The sequence below is a fragment of the Myotis yumanensis genome, unplaced genomic scaffold (genome assembly GCF_028538775.1).
Source record: "Myotis yumanensis isolate MYYU_CA2020_CCGP unplaced genomic scaffold, mMyoYum1.0.hap1 SCAF_2, whole genome shotgun sequence".
NCBI lineage: Eukaryota > Metazoa > Chordata > Mammalia > Chiroptera > Vespertilionidae > Myotis > Myotis yumanensis.
In genome coordinates, this window is record NW_027223753.1 from 68,326,584 (window position 1) to 68,348,100 (window position 21,517).

General features: G+C 39.5%; 1 protein-coding gene across 3 annotated transcripts in view; it reads left to right on the forward strand.

Moving 5' to 3' along the window:
* Window positions 1–17,578, forward strand: part of LRRC8C (leucine rich repeat containing 8 VRAC subunit C) — a 139,658-nt gene extending 122,080 nt beyond the window's left edge. For all 3 annotated transcript variants that reach the window (XM_070405567.1, XM_070405566.1, XM_070405568.1), the window contains one exon: window positions 10,629–17,578. In XM_070405567.1, coding sequence (XP_070261668.1) covers window positions 10,629–12,902 — 2,274 coding nt within the window. In that variant the 3' untranslated portion in view covers window positions 12,903–17,578. The remainder of the gene's footprint in view (window positions 1–10,628) is intronic.
* Window positions 17,579–21,517: the final 3,939 nt, after the last annotated feature.

Below are 21,517 nucleotides of genomic sequence, written 5' to 3' on the forward strand. Positions count from 1 at the left end.
AAGCAAATGCAACTAAGATGCAACTACAGAAATGAAAGCATCTTTGATGGCTGGAAAGTCTCGGGCTCTCAAGGGTTTAAAATATTAACATTCAGGTGTGGCTCAGTGGTTGAGTGGCAACCTATGAACTAGGAGGTCATAGTTTCATTCCCTGTCAGGGCAGGCTTGATCCCCAGTGAGGGGCGTGCAGGAGGCAGCCAATCAGTGATTCTCTCTCATCATTGATGTTTCTATCTCTCTCTCCTCTCCCTTCCTCTCTGAAATCAATAAAAATATGTTTTTTTTAAAATATATTTTATTGATTTTTTACAGAGAGGAAGGGAGAGGGATAAAGAGTTAGAAACATCGATGAGAGAGAAACATCGATCAGCTGCCTCCTGCACATCCACCACTGGGGATGTGCCCGCAACCGAGGTACATGCCCTTGCCTGGAATCGAACCCGGGACCCTTGAGCCTGCAGGCCGACGCTCTATCCACTGAGCCAAACCGGTCAGGGCTATTTTTTAAATTAACATACATAGTATGTATAGTGATCTTTACCCATGGAAAAATCAGTTTTTCTATATTTACAGTGATAGTAGAATTGCCTTTATGGAATTATCAAAATGTAGACATCCTAATGTAGATTTGATGGTTTTTTACTTAGGAATAAATGGGTAGTGCCTCCCAAATCTGGCACTGTTTGTGTTTCTTAAATGAGTCAGCACTTCACTCTGGCTTTAGGAATCACTAGGCTGACATCACTTGCCAGTTTGGAGGATGTGTGAAATGAATCGTTTCATCTCAGAGGAAAGTAGCTAGCAGGCGAATATCTCCAGATGTCCCCTGGCATCTGATTTTATAATGTGTGTACTTGCTATTGTTGTGCTTTGTTTTCCTTTGAGTTGGCAGGGCACAGTGTTCGTTTATTGTATCTCTAATTTGTGCCAGTCAATGTCAAGAAAGATGAAGCCTACTTTTAAGGAGTTTAAAGGTCTAGGAAGTAAAATGATAAGAAAAAAAACAAGTAATTTTACACTATGTTTTCTTTGGTGCTCTGATAGAGGGAGAATCAAAATGTAAAAACGCTGGTCCAATTTTGTTTAACTATATATTCTTGTTCTGTATAGTAATGACTCAGGAAATTATGGTGTATTTTTTCAGTGTTTAGTTCTTCTACCAGACTAGTGTCATTTACTGGTCCTCAAGCACAGAAATCTCTGACAATGCTTAACGTGAGAAGATGTGCTTCATGTCCTGTTTTTAATCATGTGCAGATGAACCCTATAGCAAGTGTACTGTTGTTATACCTTACTACGGAGAGAATGCATAACTTCAGAAATTCACGTTTTAATCAGCTCATCCCTCCAATCCCTTAGATATTTTTCTAAGACCATCAACTCCATGCCTCAGAGCTGCCAGGCTATGATTTTTCTCCTCCTTTTTCTGTTGCTCTTGGAGAAATGAGCAACCAATAAAAACAGCAGCCCTTGGATCTATTAATAAACACTTTCAAATTTGGCAGGTTGCTTAGACCTTTTTTCTCTCTCTCTTTACTATCTGGATCAGATCTTTGTCCATACACAGTGTGTTGCTTCCTGTTGATCGTATACGTTTTAAATATCATTAACAAGGAAGAGAGCGTGGGCATAGTGGGCAGGAAATGACGGGGCCACACCCTTGCAGTTATGCTTTGCCATCTCGACAAGGACCTGGCTGTGCTGGAGAGAGTGAGGCAGTGTCTGTGGTGCCCATGGGTGTGTTTTTGTGCCCCAGTGGCGATGGTCCCCAGGTATTCACGGATTGGATTTGGAGAATAGCAAGACTAAGGAATAAGACACTTACTGGAAATGAAAGCATGCAGATGTTCTCCCCTCTGGAACTATGTTCTCTGCCTTCTCAGTTCCTTTTCTTTCCCACCAAGATATTTTTTGGACTTAAAATATTTTCAGGACATAGTTAGCCTTGAAACTAAATGTGCATCTTCAGAGTTAATTCTGCACTGATAAGGGTGACTCTCACGCCTCTGGAGGATAGAGGCTTTGTCCTCCAGCACCTCGCTTCTGGGAGAACATGATTAATTAAGATTGTACATTAACTGATAACTTAGTGACATGAAAATTAATTCTCTTCCCTTACATCTCCATCCCTTTTGCCAGGAGAAATGGGTCTACCTTAGAAAGGAAGAGCAACAGTCCACCTCCTTTAGCTTTTCCCTTGCTCTTCCTAAATGCAGACCTTTGGTGCTGTCTGTGGAACCCACAAGGTTCTGACCTTACACTTCCCCAGGGACCTGTCCAAACCCAGGAGCTTTGAGGTCCCAGGGAAGCTGCTCCTATTCCATCAAGCCTTCCCTGCTCACTCCAAGCCTGAGCACTTACTGTACTTACCACACTATTCACGACGTGCATGTATTGCCTCGTTCGCATCCCTGTTGGACTTTTCATATGGCTATTTATGTTTCTCCAGCAAGATTTTAAGTGCTTTCAGAGTAGTGAACATTGGTTCTGACTCCTTGATTTTCTTGTGATGCTTAGCGAATAGTAGATATTCACTAAGTTTTAGCTGATAAAGGACAGTCTGTCCTTGGTAAGGATGAACAGATCCAGTGGAGTAGGTCTTTGCAATCTGTTTTGCTAGGTCATTCTTTGGTCAGCAGGAGATAACTGGGTTTGGTAACAGAATGGGGACAAATCTGGGTGATCAGCTTTAGGGTAGAACCATCAGGAACCAGCTGTATTTGAGTCTGTGGAGCGGAGAGGGGGTAAAAGATAAAATAAATCACCTTTATATTGACCCACGGCCCTTTCTGTGGCTCCAGTCTTCCTGTTTTTATCACACTTGCCATAACAATATGAAAGCACTGTCTAAAGAATAAACTGCAATGTGAAGAGTACCCCTGGATGACTAGTTAACGTATAATAACACCAGTTGTTTTATCAGACGCAGCAAATTGTCTCACTTCTTTCGGTGATAACATAGTCATAATTATGATTTCAAGTCTAAACTGGGGAAATAGTTGTTGGGGGATTGTTCATAGAAAAATAGTAATGGACTTAATTGTTGAAGTTGTAGGAAGATAAGTGCTTCATCTGCTGCTAGTGGGAGATATGTAAAGACATTCGGCCTCTTTTTCGTGGGGAGGGGAATTTGGCATTACAGGTTTGCCTTGTTTGGCGCTACCCACAGAATGCAGAATGCTGATTTTCCATGTGTCTGGACACTAATTTTTATTGAAAACACCCACACCCACACTGTGTCTTCTGGAAAAGACAGATAAAGCAAGTCTTATACTTCAAAATACTTCCTCTGTTCAATGACTCTAGCCATGATAGATAAAGTATAGAAAGATAACAAAAATTCAGACATGGACTCAAAAGCAAGATACACATTTCTGTCGAGTACAAATGAAAGCCTGAGTGGGGCTAAACAACTGCTGGGCTCTCGTCCAAAAGGAGGTAGTAGCAGCCAGGGCCTTAGCTCCTGCCAGTAAAGGGAACTAGAAATGCACGGGCTTGATAAGAGCCTGGAGCCTGGTCACTGTTGGAAGCCAGCGGCCCCCATTCCCAAAAGGAAGCTGAGAAGAATGGCGATTGACTGGATGCTGGATCTGGTGCCTTAGAGGAAGCTGTGCATCGGGGTGCCTCCCAACCAGGAACTGAGTCAGCCTGCCACGGCCTTTGGGAATGGATTCGTGAGATCCTGACATTACAGCGGAACATCAAAATACCATGAGAAGACCTACTGGTGGATTTGGGGCCTGGGGGTTGGGTGCAGGAAACCACAAAAGAGCGTGTGAGAGGTGGTGGAAAACAGTTTTCTTCTCAGAACAAGCTTAACGCCCAGAACATATGAAGAAAACCATGCTAGGAAAGGCTCTCAACAAAATTAGCAGTTGAAACATTGATTCCCTTACAATGAAACTAAGCTTTGAAACAAACAATGAAGTTAAAATGGGTATATTTACAATGACCAAAGGGATGAAGACATAACATAAAAAAGGAGGTAGATAAGACATAAGAGCAAATGGATATAAAAAAAGTTAAAAATCTTGGAAATAAAAAAGTCACCGAATTTAAAAATATCAGCAAGTAGAATAACTAAATTGCACTTAGTTGCTGAAAGAAGTGATGAATCGGATAAGAGTTCTGAGCTTACTCAGAGCTTCGCACACAGAGACAAGGATTTAAAACCACACACACCCATGGAAGCCAATCACAGGCTCTAACCTGCATCTAATAGGAATTGCAGAAAAAGGAAGAAATGATGAAGCAAGTTGTAAAGCAATATTTAAAGAGATGTTGCTAAAATTTTCCCAAATTGTACAAAGTCCTTAACTGCAGATATCGAGCAGTGTTAATTCACATGCATATAAAATAAACTGTAAAAGATGTGGGATTAACAGTAAGATATTTAAAGCTACCATCAAGAAAAATAGATTGCCCACAAAAGAAGAAACTCAAGCAGGCTTCTTACTGTCAAAAATATAGGCCAGAAGAAAATGAAATAAAACTGTTTTAAAGTGCTAAAGGCAAATTACTATCGACAGAGAATTTTATAACTTACTAAACTATTACTTAAGATTGAAAACAATATAGACATGTTCAGACATACAGATAAATGAGTTTTCTACCCACAAATCCTTATTAAAAGAATTATCAAGGGATATATTTCAACCGACAGGAAAATGAACCCAGGGAGATAATATGAGGATCTAAGAAAACTGGTGAGCACATGATTTAATAAATATATAAATAATTACAATCAATTATGATCATACAAAAAAGTGTGCTTCAAAAGAAAGCTAAAAGGAATTCTGGGTAGTTCAGTGGGTAATTAAAACACGCTTGGAAGGGTGTAGAGGAAACCTGTAAGTGTGCATGTACTTAAAGAAGTACAATCTGCATTATAGAAATAACAGTGTATACTTTCCTAACCAGCTGAGGTGGGAAATTTTATATGGAAAGTGTTATCAATGCAATTGAAGGCTGGAATAAGGAAGGAAGGATATTTAGAAAAATAAAAAATACAGAAATAAATCTGAATATTAGTAAATAAGTATGAGTGAGCAAAACAATGTAATTGATTAAATTCACTTGTGAAGCAGAAGAGGTGATTAACTTGAATTTTTAAAAATAAAATTGCTAAAAAAATTAAAGAACAATATGAAAAAACAAAAAAGTAGCTGGTGGATCACTGTTAGTATTAGATAGCATTTAGCTCTCCCTCATCAAGAATGCTCTCTTACGGGGCTGGCATGGCTCAGAGATTGAGCATTGACCTATGAACTAAGAGGTCATAGTTCGATTCCTACTCAGGGCACATGCTAAGATTGCAGGCTCAATCCCCAGTGGGAGGCATGCCGGAAGCATTCGATCAATGATTCTCATCATTGATGTTTCTGTCTCTCTCCCTCTCCCTTCCTCTCTGAAATCAATAAAAATATATTTAAAAAAAAAGAAGAATGCTGTGCTCTTTATCATCCAGGCCAGTGTGCTCAGTGGTTAGAACATCAGCCCTTGCACTGAAGGGTTGTGGGTTCAATTTCCAGTCAAGGGCATGTATCTGGATTGTGGGTTCAATCCCCAGACCCAGTCGGGGCACATGCTGGAGGTAACCAATCTCTCTCTCTCTCTTTCTCTCTCTCTCTCTCTCTTTCTCTCTCTGTTTCCCCCTCCCACCTTCCACTCTCTCTAAAAATCAATGGGAAAAAATATCCTCAGGTAAGGATTAACAAAAAATAAATAAGAATGCACTCTTTATCAAATCAAGATATATATTTGAATTTTAAAACATGTACAAATTCTTGTAACCACCACCACAAAAATGCTACAAAAGAATCTCAACACCACAAGGAATTCCCTGGTGCTGAGCCTTTGCAGTGAACTTCTGGCAACCGCTGATCTGGTTTCGGTTCTACTTTATAGAATGTCATGTAAAATCAGACAGCATGTAATTTTTTGAGACTGGTACTTCTTTCAGTAGAAAAATTGCCTAAATGCACATCATCATGGGAATGTGATTAATAAATTACATAGTACCTCCACGCTATGATTCTGTGTTCCTTAGAATGAATTAAATCCCTGTGTGCCAATGTGTTAAGGTCTCCAAGACATGCTGTGAGAGTGGAAAACTCCAGGTGCAGGAACAATACACATAGTGAGGTCCCATGTGTTTATATATCATACAGATGTGAATGCACAGGTGTAGATCTGGAAGAGCATGCAACAGACTCATCAGGGTTTACTAAGAATCAGCTTGGGGGTGTGGAAAGGTGAAGGGAGGACTCTACCTTTTGTTAAAAGTAAGTGTTTTTTAAGAAAAATAGATTTATGATAGCAAAAAAATATTTAAGCATAACTTAATAAATATCCAAAATCTATGTGAGGAAAGTAATAAGACACTCCCGAAAAACACAAAATTAGATGTGAACAAATGGAAACCCACACCATGGAGAGGAATAATCAACACCATAAAGATGTTATTCATAAATTAATTTATAAATGTAGTCTAATCTCAAAAATAACATCAATGCAGTGTTGTTGTTTTTTCTGTATCTAGAGAGTTGATTATAAAGATCATTGTGATAGATTAGCCTGAATTTGAGCACTTATCACACTAATTGCAGATGTGGTTGTCTCTCTCCTGTGCTTGACCTTGAGGGCTAATCTTTCTTGGTATCCCTAACATAATAGCTGACCTATAGTAGATCCTCCAGAATGGTTAACTTTTCCTGAGGGCGCACTCAGGACTACTCAGTATTTATGTTCTACATGGTCCTACACCACCCCGTTTGTGTCATTTATATCTCTGACAGCTCATAACTAAGCGTGGTCCTTATGTTGCTCTATCTTTGTTATTTCAAGCTGTTGTACTGAAACTAAGTGGTTTTGTTTTGTTTTGTCTTGTTTTGTTTTAACTTCAGCCCTCTGGTTTCTCATTCATGCAAATATGGTACTTTTTCAACTTGTTATCCTGCAGGGTTTTGCTTTCATTGCAGTGCTTTTCTGGAAACTGCCTAAATTAAGATCTTACTTTTTCCCATTGTGATGGTGTTATGATTCTAACAAAGGACTGAGAATCAAATAACAGTCATCAAAGGTATATCATACAGTCAAAGATTATGAACATTCATGATTTAAAATTGTGAAAATTACTATTAAAAGGCCCTAATATTGAATTGTCTATGCAAGATAATTCTGTATGAAATAAAGTTTGCACAACTCCTAGTTCATGGGTTGACACTCAACTACTGAGCCATACCAGCTGGTCCTTTTTTTCTTTTTTTTTAAGAATCCTGTCTGACTTATTCTTTTATTTTCCTTCTCTTTACTATACTTTTGAAAATACTGATCCTTCTCCCAGTTCTTCTCCAAGTTGTAGTGTTCAGAAATACAGTTTCCATTAAACATGGAGGATAACTGGATAACTTCCTCTCTTTTTAAAATTATTTTACTGTTTAAATCTCCACACTCTTTACTGGTGAGCTCCATAAACTGCCTTGTTCCTTTTCATAGTTTTGGTTTAGATAGCTTGCCCTCGCCTTCCTTGCGAAGTCTACTCTGAGCTGTGTCTCTGCTGCAGTCTTCTTAGCATATGTTCTCTTAGCAGCACAAGCAGTTATTGTTCTTTGTGACTCAAGTCTAGTATTTTTTCTACTCTGCACTCAGTTCTCAGAGTTTAACAGCTTCTGGAAAATAGGCCACTGTCTTTACCTTTCTGGGATTTAAGTAGGCACATTTTAAAATTTATATCTTTGTGAAGATTGAAAGAGAACTAGATGCCAAAGGCTGAAAGGAGTTTCTGGAGACCGTCTATGTATTAATTACCCTTCTACCCTGGGCCGTACTCTATAAAGGCATCCTAGCAAAAGCTTGGTGAGTTGGGGAGACTGTGTGGAGTGGTGGAAGGACAGTAGGTTGTGGAAAAGATGGGTTCAAACTCCTGCTTCATCATTTTCTAGCTATGTGAACTTGCGCAAGTATGTTACCTTGGTCGATTTCTTCTGTAGAATGGGGAGAATATGACCTGCCTCCCTAGCATGGCAGAAATAAAAGGACCCCCTACTGTGTGGCCATAGCCAAGCGAAGTGCCCCTTAGCTGGGCACCCTGGTGCAGTGCATAACCTGAAACCTACCCAACCACGGTGCAGAGTTCTATCACCTTCCATCATTAGGAGCAAGCCCGGGAAAGGGCTGGGCAGGGGGACAGTAATGGGACTGCCTGGTTGCTTGGCAGGGAGTTAGCACCTTAGGAAGGTGCCTGCCTTTTTACCTTCTAACTGCTTTCACACCACTGGCAATGTCATATTAGCATGTTAGCGCAAAGGGGTCACTCTTGGAGAAGGTGCTCAGGGAAGCAATCCCTTTTCCCTGCTGGTCTCAGGCCCCCACCTTCTGCCTCCTCCACAGACTGTTGAAGTCCTTCTGAGACCACGAATAGGAAAACATTCAGAACATAACACAAACACTGACTTTCTTACTCGTTCTCTTTTATATTCCTCCAAGGTAGTCTGGCATTTGTTTAGGCTTTCTCCTACTGTTTTCTGTTCCTGGGATTCCATGGTATAGTGCTTGACCCCAAGGTAAATGAAGGACACTCCACTTAGATATCAGATAAAAATTAAAAGTTTTATTTATATTTACCTTAAAGGGAAAAGAACTAAGCTTTTCTAATATTTGACATAGCGATTGACAGTACTTTATGGATATACTTATGAATAAACATAGGTATACTGAATGGGCATGCTCAACATTTTTTCTCTAGCATGGGTAAGTGATAATATTCTATGAAGACCACTGTTCAGGTCTCACACCTCTGTAGCCACTGAATCCTCTGAATGCAATTACGTTTGTTATTCTTCTTTTGATTTATATAAGTGTTGGCCCCCTGGTTTACATTCTAGGACAGAGCTTTTATAAATCCTGTGGTGAAACTTGCCCTCCCCACCCCCCTTCCTCTAACCTCTCTTTTTACATTGTTATCTGCTTAGGATATGGGAAAATTTAAGCTTTTCCCCAAAAACAGGAATAACTCATATAAGGTAATTTTTAGATTACTATCAGGTTGGGATCCTTTTGGTTTAATCCTAGAAATTCAGTAAAATAAAATAAGAATGTTGACTCTGGGTCCTGGTGGGCTGGGCTAGATGACATGAGCGAGTGACGTAACCTTTCTGTGTTTTGGTCTCCTCCTCCGTGAAATGGGAATAATAGGAGTGCCTGCCTCATCAGGTTAAGGTGACAATTAAAAGAATTAATACCCATGACATTTTTAAAACAAGTCAGTTGCATGTTAAATACAACATAAGCTTGCTGCCACGTTACTATAATCACCATCCGTATCTGCATTTCTAGAAGAGATGGGGTCCACACACAGACCTATGGCAACTCTGAATTGGAAGGACTGGTGTCAGTTCTGGGTTCATTCCTTTCTCAGCAAATGTATGCTGGTGGTCTCCTGTGTACCAGGCACCCTACTCTGTTGGATGCTCCACCTCATTGTCAGACCTTGTAACTCTGTCTGGTGGGCTGTGTCTCCCATGTCACCAGTTTGTGGCCTTTACAGTCCGCTTTGCAGTGGATTCAGTTTCTACTTCTCTAATCAATATAAAGGGCTTAGCTGTTGCCAAATTACTAAACATTTGCTGTTGCAGAATTACTGAACACTATGGATTTCTAGTCATTTGATATTTTAAGGTACAAGGAGACTTTCCCTGCATTATTAATTCCACATATTATTGCTGTCAATTCCTTGGTTATTACTCCTCTGAACTGTTTGCTTATTGTTCACTGAGTCCCAGTTCCGTGTGTTTCTCTCTGGGGGTGACTCCTCCAGATCGATTCAAGCTGTATTCTGCCTCATACTACCTAATCTTCTCAAAGGATACATTCTCTCTTACCCCAATTGCAATCTTATGAGACTGCTAGACATTCTTATGCTGGCTTAAAATTTTTTTCAACAAATTGCAGTATTTATTGAGGGAGAGAAGTTCTCAATGTAATACTTTGAAAAGCAAGCAAGATTAAACATCCTTGTTTCACTCTTGAACACCTGTGCATTCTTTCCCCTCTCTCTGAAGATACGGTTTTTATAAAAGCTTGGGAAATTCCCATCCTATTAAAACCATTCACTTTCATCTGTGCATGTCGTCCAGGGTATGGTTAGAAGGAGAAGAGGAAATTGTAAAGACAGGCATTTCTTCCATATTTTCTCCTTTCAATCCTTTCACTTCTCATACACAAGTGAATCTAAATCTTGGGAGCCATCCAGCTCAAGATTGAGCCTGATAAAGGGATGTACTTCCCAGACCAATGACTGCTTCTCCCAGGCCCCAGCGAGAGAGAGAAAATGCAACATTTTAAAAATACATGACAGTTATTTAAAGATTTATTTTGTTATGAATCATTCTGTGTCAACAAAACTGCGGTGTTTTATGTCATAACTTAGACGTGATTAACAAAGTCATAAATTTTCATTTTTCCAACATGCGGGTTAAGAATAAAACATTGTGCAGGAATTGAACATTGTATTCTCCAGACAAAGGAAATGGACATTTATTGGATGTTATTGCTGCTTTCTTTGCACTAATGACATTATGAAAGCTCTTTGAATAATATAATTTGAAAATATTATTTCTGTGTTTCAGGTCATGCAAGACAAGATCATTTGCCTTCCGAAAAGAGTTCAGCCGTCTGAGAACCACTCTTCCGTTCTGAATGTCTCTCAAGCAGTTGCCGGAACCACCCCGCTGCCTCCACCTAACCCATCTTCGACTAACCCGGTCACTGTGGAAATGAAAGGCCTGAAGACAGATCTGGACCTTCAGCAGTACAGCTTTATAAACCAGATGTGCTATGAGCGAGCCCTCCACTGGTATGCCAAGTACTTCCCTTACCTTGTCCTCATCCACACCCTGATCTTCATGCTGTGCAGCAACTTTTGGTTCAAGTTCCCTGGTTCCAGCTCCAAAATAGAACATTTCATCTCCATCCTGGGGAAGTGTTTTGACTCTCCCTGGACCACCCGGGCTTTATCGGAAGTGTCCGGGGAGGACTCAGAAGAGAAGGACAACAGGAAGAACAACATGAGCAGGTCCAACACCATCCAGTCTGGTCCAGAAGGCACCCTGGTCAACTCTCAGTCATTAAAGTCAATTCCTGAGAAGTTTGTGGTTGACAAATCCACTGCAGGGGCTCTGGATAAGAAGGAAGGGGAGCAAGCGAAGGCCTTATTTGAGAAGGTGAAGAAGTTCAGGCTGCATGTAGAAGAAGGTGACATACTATATGCTATGTATGTTCGCCAGACTGTACTTAAGGTTATAAAATTCCTAATCATCATTGCATACAACAGCGCCCTGGTTTCCAAGGTCCAGTTTACAGTGGACTGTAATGTTGACATCCAGGACATGACTGGGTATAAGAACTTTTCTTGCAATCACACTATGGCACACTTGTTCTCAAAACTCTCCTTTTGCTACCTGTGCTTCGTAAGCATCTACGGGCTGACGTGCCTTTACACCTTATACTGGCTGTTCTACCGCTCTCTAAAGGAATACTCCTTTGAGTATGTCCGGCAGGAGACTGGAATCGATGATATTCCAGACGTGAAAAATGACTTTGCTTTTATGCTTCATATGATAGATCAGTATGACCCTCTGTATTCCAAGCGATTTGCAGTGTTCCTGTCTGAAGTGAGTGAAAACAAATTAAAGCAGCTGAACTTAAATAACGAGTGGACTCCCGACAAGCTGAGGCAGAAGCTACAGACGAATGCCCACAACCGCCTGGAATTGCCTCTCATCATGCTCTCTGGCCTTCCAGACACTGTCTTTGAAATTACAGAGTTGCAGTCGCTAAAGCTTGAGATCATTAAGAACGTGATGATACCAGCCACCGTTGCACAGCTAGACAATCTCCAAGAGCTCTCTCTCCATCAGTGCTCGGTCAAAATCCACAGCGCGGCGCTCTCCTTCCTGAAGGAAAACCTCAAGGTCCTGAGCGTCAAGTTTGATGACATGAGGGAGCTGCCCCCCTGGATGTATGGACTCCGGAACCTGGAAGAGCTCTACCTGGTTGGCTCTCTAAGTCACGATATTTCCAAAAACGTCGCCCTGGAGTCTCTGAGGGACCTCAAAAGCCTTAAAATCCTCTCTATCAAAAGCAACCTTTCCAAGATCCCTCAGGCAGTGGTTGATGTGTCCAGCCATCTCCAGAAGATGTGCATACATAACGATGGCACCAAGCTGGTGATGCTCAACAATTTAAAGAAGATGACCAACCTGACCGAGCTGGAGCTGGTGCACTGTGACCTGGAGCGCATTCCTCACGCCGTGTTCAGCCTGCTCAGCCTCCAGGAATTGGACCTCAAGGAGAATAATCTGAAATCTATAGAAGAGATCGTTAGCTTCCAGCACCTGAGGAAGCTGACAGTGTTAAAACTGTGGCATAACAGCATCGCCTATATCCCAGAGCATATAAAGAAACTCACCAGCCTGGAGCGTCTGTCCTTCAGTCACAACAAAATAGAGGTGCTGCCTTCCCACCTCTTCCTATGCAACAAAATCCGATACTTGGACTTGTCCTACAATGACATTCGTTTTATCCCCCCCGAAGTCGGAGTTCTACAAAGTTTACAGTATTTTTCCATCACTTGTAACAAAGTGGAGAACCTTCCAGACGAACTCTACTTCTGCAAGAAACTTAAAACTCTGAAGATTGGGAAAAACAGCCTATCAGTACTTTCACCAAAAATTGGAAATTTACTCTTCCTTTCCTACTTAGATCTTAAAGGCAATCACTTTGAAACCCTTCCTCCCGAACTAGGTGACTGTCGAGCTCTGAAGAGAGCTGGTTTAGTTGTGGAAGATGCCCTGTTTGACACTCTGCCTTCTGATGTCCGGGAGCAAATGAAAACAGAATAACTTATTTTTGTTTAAAGTTTGACTGACACATGCTTCTACCAAATACAGTATAAATAATTAGGTAGTGTTAATGCCTTTCCAGTTTTTCTTTTCACACAAAACAAAGATCAAGTCAGGAGGATGTATTTTTTAATAAAAATTTAATTGTATTTTTTCAATATTAATATTTTAAAGTTTTATTTGTCTTGGAACCTAATGTACCTATTATTGTTTTTTACTAACAGAAACTGATGGTTCCATCTGTTTTTTGTTTTGTTTTTGTTGTCTTTGTTGTCGTTGTTTATCAGTTAGTTCTTGTGAAAGGGAACGCATTTTAAGTTGCATGCTTCTAGGTGTTTTTTTAAATAGATGAAGATATTTTGCCAAGGTCACTGTTAGCTTGTTTACACCTGTACAGTTCCTTGCTCTTTCTGTCATTGTGTGTATACCAAGGAATCTGTGCTAGTTATTTTAATACCAGCTGCCTTCTCCATTGACCAAGCCCTTCATTCTATAAAACACTCTTTTCTGGAGTTTAAATTCACATAAGTGCATTGACACAAACTATTTTCTTTAAATTCGCCCCCCCCCCCCACCTCCAAGAGAATCCTAAATTACGTTATTTCATATACCTGACAGTTAAAGTTATCCTTAGGCAAGGATTTTTTTTAAGAGAGTGAAGATAATAACTTCCCATAGTTGGCATGCTTGAATTCGTCATTTATAATTTAATCAATTACCATTTTTACCAATATTTAAAAGCTAAATACAGAGGCTCCCCCCATAAATCTCAATATAGCTAAGTAGTACTGGTGAGCAACCTTAGAGAAGCTAGATTTATTTTCATTAAAACAGGTAATTAAATTTAAAAATCATAGAATTAGAAGCCTGGTTTTTTGAGTAATTTAATCATCTTTGATGTCTTGATATGTAGATACATCAGATGGAAAAATATTTCACTACTAAAGCATTCTGTTAAAGAGCTGGTACACGCCAGTCAGGCCCACTGGTTCCTCCGGGCAGTGTGGCAGTGGAATCTATTCAAATTCTGCCTGCTGCACAAAATAATCCACATATTTATATATGTAATCAATTCCCCTCAAGTCTGCCCTTGCTGTGACACTAGTGATTCAAACACAGGAACCCTGTATGTTCTCTTTGGCTTAAAATAAGTATATCATGTAGAATGGTTCTATTACATTTTTCTGAAATTGCTAAGTGGATAGCACTTAGCAATTTTGCCTGATGGTCAGTAGAGCTTTCATGTCTTTGTACTTAAAAATCCAACATTTTCTAGGTCATGGGCAAAATTTTTCGCTAACTGTAAAAGTGTTTGGAACAGAAAATGAAAACACTATTTGTGCCCACAATCCAGGACCAGTACTACTGATCATGGAATTTTGTTTTGTTTACCAGATCACCTGGACCATTTGCCAAGCCCTAGTCTCCTCTACGAAGGTTCTGTGGCTTAACAATGAGAGAAAGTAGGAAGATGCTTTGGGGTTTCAAAATGCTGCCTTTAAAATTTGCCCCTTGATCCTGGTGACGTTGCTCAGTGCTACTTTGAGTCATATGAAACACAACCACAGGAACTACTCAGCAGATACATGTGCCTCAGTCGTGTGTTTAATGTTGCAGTACAGCATGGGGTGAAGAATTGGGGAAAGATGCTTTTCATTTACTTAATAATCTAATCCTGTAGACCAAAGTGCTTCACATTTCTGCTCTATGTCCACGGGTTAGAATGGTGATTGATATAACTGATTTATTTCTACCTGTAATTGAAACAATAGGCTCAAAATAGTAACATGGTTATATTTCTTGTAGGGTAAAGTATTCAACTCCAGAATATTGTTAGGATCCTGATTATGAACAATGTGCTGCTGCACAAAATAATCCACATAATCTTTCATATTAATGTGCTATATTTAGAAACATAGGCCTGTTTTAAACAAACAAAAAACCTGGAAGGTTGTCCACAGCTGAGGATGACAAAAACACCCCCTTGAAAGGTAAACTTCAAGAGCTACTGTTAAAACACTGGGTGCACTATTTTTCTGTAAAAAATTTATGGTTATTTTCTATCTCACTCTTCAAAAGGGATCTATTCAGGTTCAAAATCATATTGATGCTAAAGTCTTTATCTGGTGTTAACTCATAATCTCACATGGGTTCATAACTGAAGTCAGTCACTAGTAATTATTTTATCACTTATAACAACTTGCTCAAAATTCCAAAAGAACTCGATTTGCTTTCTTAAAGAGTCCACAGGCTGACCCTTCACCCAAGTTCTAAATAACATCCAATAAATCAGCATAGTTCCATGACTTTCTGTTTTCACTAAAAAGGAAAATTCATAGATGTTTCTATTAGATTTTATAAAAATTCAAAATTCTCAAGCTCTATCTTGAGTCAAAATTTTCTAACGCTGGCCCATTTTAATATTATAAATTTTTGTTCACATTCTTAAGTAAAAAATTATTCAAGTATTTAGCCTTTAAAAGAGAAACTCAGGTATCTAATCTGCTCACTTTTCTAAAGTCCTCTAATAGATCCACTTCATATAAAAGGGACGTTTACCTAATCTTTTCCCATATTTTATAAATGTTCTTGCTAAAAAAAAAGAGAGAACGTCTATAGGATCCATGGGAAACTGCTTGTATAAATATAAAAGCACCTTATATACTCTAACTCCTTTGGGTGCTTGAAGCCCATAACAGCTACTCTTTTTGGTCTGTTTTAATGGTTAAGTATAGATAGCCTGGCCGATGGGCTGGTTGAAACGGAGCGTATTAAGTATATCCCAATGGAACTTGCCTAAGATCACACCTCAGAAAACTAGTTATCTGTTGGGTTTTCATTTCATTTGTTTTTAACCGCACTTTTAATATACAGGTTCTTGATACAGTAAAATCTGTTATTTACAATTTTTTATTGTTCACCCACCCTTTTTCCTGCCACACATTCCCCGTATAGCTAATCGTAGTGAGTTCTAACAGTTTACATGGCGTCATCCTGCTTTTTCACACGGTATGGGAAATGTGCCTGCTGTCAGTATTTTGTTCATTTAGAGGTGACTCCTTATCTGTCTCTCAAGGCCTTGAGTTACTTGGGATGAGGAAAGTTTAAGTTCCTGCAATATGATCTCTGATATTGAGGAAGAGAAGACAAAATCTTCACATCTCTTATTGCCATGTCCCCCAAGAGGTGTTTTGCTGTTATTTATTTTTCTCATTCTACTGTAAGAAAAGTTCATTTTTAAGTAGCTTATTTTACTCTCTAATTTCATACCTGATTAATAGTAATGAAATATTTACTTAAACAGTGGGCATTCATGATCCATCTGTATGCAAACTGTCAGTAGTACTTAGTAGTGAATAGATAAATTTCAATATAATTTCAATTTGTGTTTAGAGACTAAATTAAGATTCAATTCACATTCTCCTATTAATACTGAATGTGATCATGTTATTCAGACAGTTCACATTTGGGTAGGATCTCAATAACTCAGGGTCCAGTTCCATACTAAACCTAAATTAGCAAAACAACACAGTTGTTAGTGAAGGGGATGTCTCGAAGGTCTAAGCTTTTCTCATCTTTCCTTGTCTATTAAGACACATTGTAAGAAAATCTGGACAGTCTCAACCAGACCTGCCACTGGCTTTTCAGATTTACGCTTCAGTGACATGCTTAGGGATCCACTCTTATTTCATGTTCCCAAGCCAGTCACTGACACAGGTAACATACCTTGGTTCATTTTGGGTCAAGGAAAAAGGACCTCCTCCCACCCCCAAGGAAATTTTTTTTTAATTAGAAGACCTTGAAAGGGGGTATATAAATTTGAACTTAATTTCTTGACCATATTAAAAACAGTTATTACGCATGGTTTTTAATGTGATATAAATTTGCTTTCTGCTAATTACCATTCCCCCTCCCACCTGATTCTGTCTCTTTAATGACTATTTTACTAAGTTTGAAATCCAACGCCTTACGTGCTCACTCAGTTTTCCCTCTGCCTAGTGTTTTCTCTCCCTGTCTGTATGTGTTCACATTGTGTCGAATGCTGGCAAAACCTCTAAGACTGTCAAGAAAATGCTTGAAATTTGATTTGTCGTCGTGCAAATTCATGGTAAAATGGCTTAATGTTATTTGGCTATGTAGTACGTAGGAACAGAAAATAACTTAAATAAAGTCATTTTTGTAATGTAAAATTGGGATTTGTCCCTTTCTTACTCACTTGAAGAACTCCTGTTTACCTTTGGCATTTCTGTTGTGTTTTTGCATATTCTGTTACTAAGGCTCCCTGTACTCTGCAGGAAATGGGCTGCATGCATTCTTTCACTTTGTGTTTAGCCAGTTTCTGCAATTGTGACTAATTATTTCCTTCCTTAATTCACTGTACTGCATCTACCCAAGGTGCCCCTGGAGTTTCATTTGGGTAATGAGTGCCATAATGTGTAATATGCAATTTCTGTACATGTGCCAGATCAGATTGTACAATTGCTATCCAGCCAGCCCAGCTTTCTGTAAATACTTGGTAAATGACTGTGGTTACTTAAAGGGATCAGAATGGTTCTGCACAGCTAGGAGGACTCCCCTGGTTAACCACATATGCTCCAGGAGTAGGAAAGCCTTTCATAAGAACACTTGTACCACTTATACATAAAAGTTTGTGATTGGTAACTTTTGAAACTAAATTATGACTTTGCATATTTTTCTATGGTCACCTATGGCTCAGTTATTTTACTGATAACCAACTGACAGTCCTTTGAAGAAGGACTATTGAGATGAAGGACGGAGTGTGGTGGAAGGGGCCAGGTGAATGTGTGCATCAGACACTTAGAAGGCATTGTGTGAGAGTTCTGGAGGAATTTTGGACAAGAACTGAGAAATGCAACATATGTAAATCTTTGAATACGGGTTATACTTTAAATTTCATACTTGAACGTATTTGAACAAAGCAAGGTGCAAAAATGATCAGGATGCCATAAGTGATAGAGTGTTTTCAGAATTTGAATATTTTGCATAAAAGACACAGCATTAGGCAAAGATGTTAACACCAAACATCTAAACAAATTGGCCATTCTATTTACTATGATTCATGGATTCTTCTATTATAATTATACTAGAGGCCTGGTGCATGAAAATCCATGCACTGGAGGGGGGTCCCTCAGCCTGGCCTGCCCCCTCTCACAGTCCGGGAACCCTCAGGGGCAGGAGGCGACCCAGTGATCAGGGGAAGGTGACGCCCCATCACACCTATGCTGCTGCCACTGCCAGCAGCGCAAGCCTCGGCCAGCCCTGATTACCTGTGCCTCAGGTGGCTCTGGGCAGCTGGGGGGCTAAGGGGACTGGGGGACACTGGAGGCAGATGCGTGGAGCGGCCGGGCCCACCTGGGGGCTGAGGGGACTGGGCACCACCATCTTGTGGCTGTAGGCGCTGCCATCTTTGAGAGTGTGGCAGTCAATTAGCATATTCCCTCCTTATTGGCTGTGGGCACCACCATCTTTGAGGGTGGGGCAGTCAATTAGCATATCCCCTCCTTATTGGCTGTGGGCACTGCCATCTTTGCGACAGTGTGAGGGTCAATTAGCATATTCCCTCTTTATTAGATAGGAAAGTTTGGGAACAAGTAGAAGATGGACTTTCTCTTCAGTTTATTTCTTTAATTCTTTAAGGAATTAATTTCATTTCAACTCAAGTTACATCTAGACATCACCATTTTTAAAAAGGTGTTTTTGTTCCATCTTCTTAGTAGTCTCAGGCAACATAGATCTTGGGAAAAGTGACACAAAAGAAGCAACATGTAAGTTTTGCATTTTATCTCTCTTCCATAGTTCTTGTAAAAAAAAAAAATCAACTTCCTAGCAGTGATTTTGATAAAGAAAACATTATAACATTTCTTCTATTTGATATGCAAAGATTCTTGGGGTTTCCTTATAATTTTACATAAACTATGTGGAGTAATTTTGTTAAAATAATACTCCAAGTAACATTTGGACAGCTTTGAACATACCATGTTAATTTAATCAAATAATAATTAAGACCAATGCAAAACATTAAGGCATACTCATTGTAGGTTTGAAGACTAAATGTCCACAAATTTATGCAATAGTCGATGAGTTCCATTTGTGCCTATTGAGTTATATGTATAAATTATAATTCTTTGTGATTGAAATTGCTTTATGAAAAATACTTTGTAGCATAGCCAATCTCAGCAAAAACTTGAAAGCTCATGTATATCAATGATCTCTAAGGGGTGTTAAAGAAAAAATTATTCTGACATTTGTTAAAATGTTAAGGAAGACTTTATTCAGGATTTTTTCTTAACTCTCCCCAGGTCCTAGCCTTTGGTGGTGTGACTCAGACTTTCTGGGTGGTCACTTTCCGAGCCTTAAGAGCCTTAACAAGGTCAGCACGCTAACACATTTAGTTGTTCTATGCACCCAGAAACAAAGACAGGATGTTGACAGCCTTTATTTAATGAGAAAATGTTTAAAATAAGTTTATGCTTGGGCAACTGAAAGCTAGAGATTTAGCTTCAACCAGAACTACTCAGTCTAACCATTTAGCTACATAAATATTTTGTCAAGTCCAGATAACCTGTGTCCAATGGCAAATATAAAGAATGACACAGGAATTACATACCTGATTTACATTACATAAGACTTGTTTATGGAGGGGAGGAGGAAATGGAAGTGTGGGGGCAGAAAAGTAATTTTCCTTCTACCCTCCTAAATTCTTCTGGCTGGACTAATAATCAAATTGACATGAGACAGATTAACAGAAGAAAATGACCAAATTTATTATGTATGTACACACGGGGGTTCTATAAGACTGAGACCTGAGGACATATTGGATAGTTGAGGCTTACATGCCATTCTGGACTAACGAGAGGGAGGGAGGAATCTAGAATTTCGAAAGGAGCCAGGCGATTCACAGGTAGATGAGAAAGAGCAAACAAGGGGCAAATTTTTATTTGGCCAACTAAAAACAATGGGACACAACAATGGGAATCTAACAAACAGACTTTGCTGGTTCCTCCCTGTCTGCCACATTTAATTCATACATGCTAAGGGCAATACACCAAGGCTCCCTTCCCAAAGTAGCTTGTCCTATTTGAATTTCTTACGCTGGTAAGGAGGGGCAGGGGTAAAAACAAAACAGAAAACTCTTCTTCCGTTTGCTGGGCTTTCATTGTTTTTAACATGAAATAATCTACATGCCACTGTGGCACTTTCTGGAGAAACTACTTCTGGACCCGACACCGAACTGGGAGCCTCCTGATAAAAGATGCTCAATACACTTTCTAAAATACAGGCTGATTTGCCCTACAAATTCTACCAACAACAATGTTAAAACAATCAAATCCCAGTACGGCAAACCAGCTAGACAATTATTTTTAGATAGCTTTCCCTAAGTCACTAAATATAAAATTGCTAAAATATATTAGTAGATAAATAAAAGTTTTCTTAAAAAGAAACTTCTAGTGACTTTTGAGGGCTTTAGTTATAAATCTGATCAAGAACTTGCATCAAAAATGTCTGAAAGTTGACTCCAAAACCTTAGGTAAAGGCATTCTTTTTAAAATCCTCACCCGGCCGAAACCGGTTTTGCTCAGTGGATAGAGCGTCGGCCTGCGGACTGAAGGGTCCCAGGTTCGATTCCGGTCAAGGGCATGTACTTGGGTTTCAGGCACATCCCCAGTGGGAGATGTGCAGGAGACAGCTGATCGATGTTTCTCTCTCATCGATGTTTCTAACTCTCTATCTCTCTCCCTTCCTCTCTGTAAAAAATCAATAAAATATATTTTTTAAAAAAAATCCTCACCCGAAGATATTTTTTTCCATTGATTTTTAGAGAGAGTGGAAGAGAGAGGGAAAGACCGAGAGAAATATCGATGTGAGAGAAACACATCGATTGTTTGCCTCCTGCACATGCCCCAACCAGGGCCCGGGCCAGGGAGGAGCCTGCAATTGAGGTATGTGCCCTTGACTGGAATCGAACCCGGGACTCTTCTGTTGGCAGGCCAAAACTCTATCCACTGAGCCAAACCAGCTAGGGCTGATAATGACATTCTTAATAGCACTGACTTTACCATAGTAAATAATGGTAAGACAGAGTTGCATTCTGGGTTGTTTTTAAATGTTTAGGATCATAAACATTTTTTTATGTATACTGGGAGGGGAAAAAATTACACAGAATTTTATCTGGGACTGTATAATGCTTTAAATAGGCCAGGCAATAAAGGATTTACAGTTTATCTGTGTTACTTGAATTGATTAAACAGGAACTATACAGTATTAGATATCCATAGAAATGTCCCTTCTATCTTTAGTTCTGCCCATCCAAATATAATTTTGGCTCTTATATTAAGATCCTTAAGACTTCTTTAGAATTTCTCTAATGCTGTCTACCTGCCTATGTGTTTAGGGCACATATCACTTGTACTATGGTTATTTTAGGACCTATCATATCTCTCAGAGTTGGAGGCCCAATAAGTGCAGAAACCAAAACTTATTTATCTTTATACTTCACTAAAGTGCTTCTCCTTGTGACTCATACAAAATGGGCCCTGAAAAAATACTGCTGAATCAGTCAGGAGATCTAACTCTATAACTGAGGGTCTTGGAAC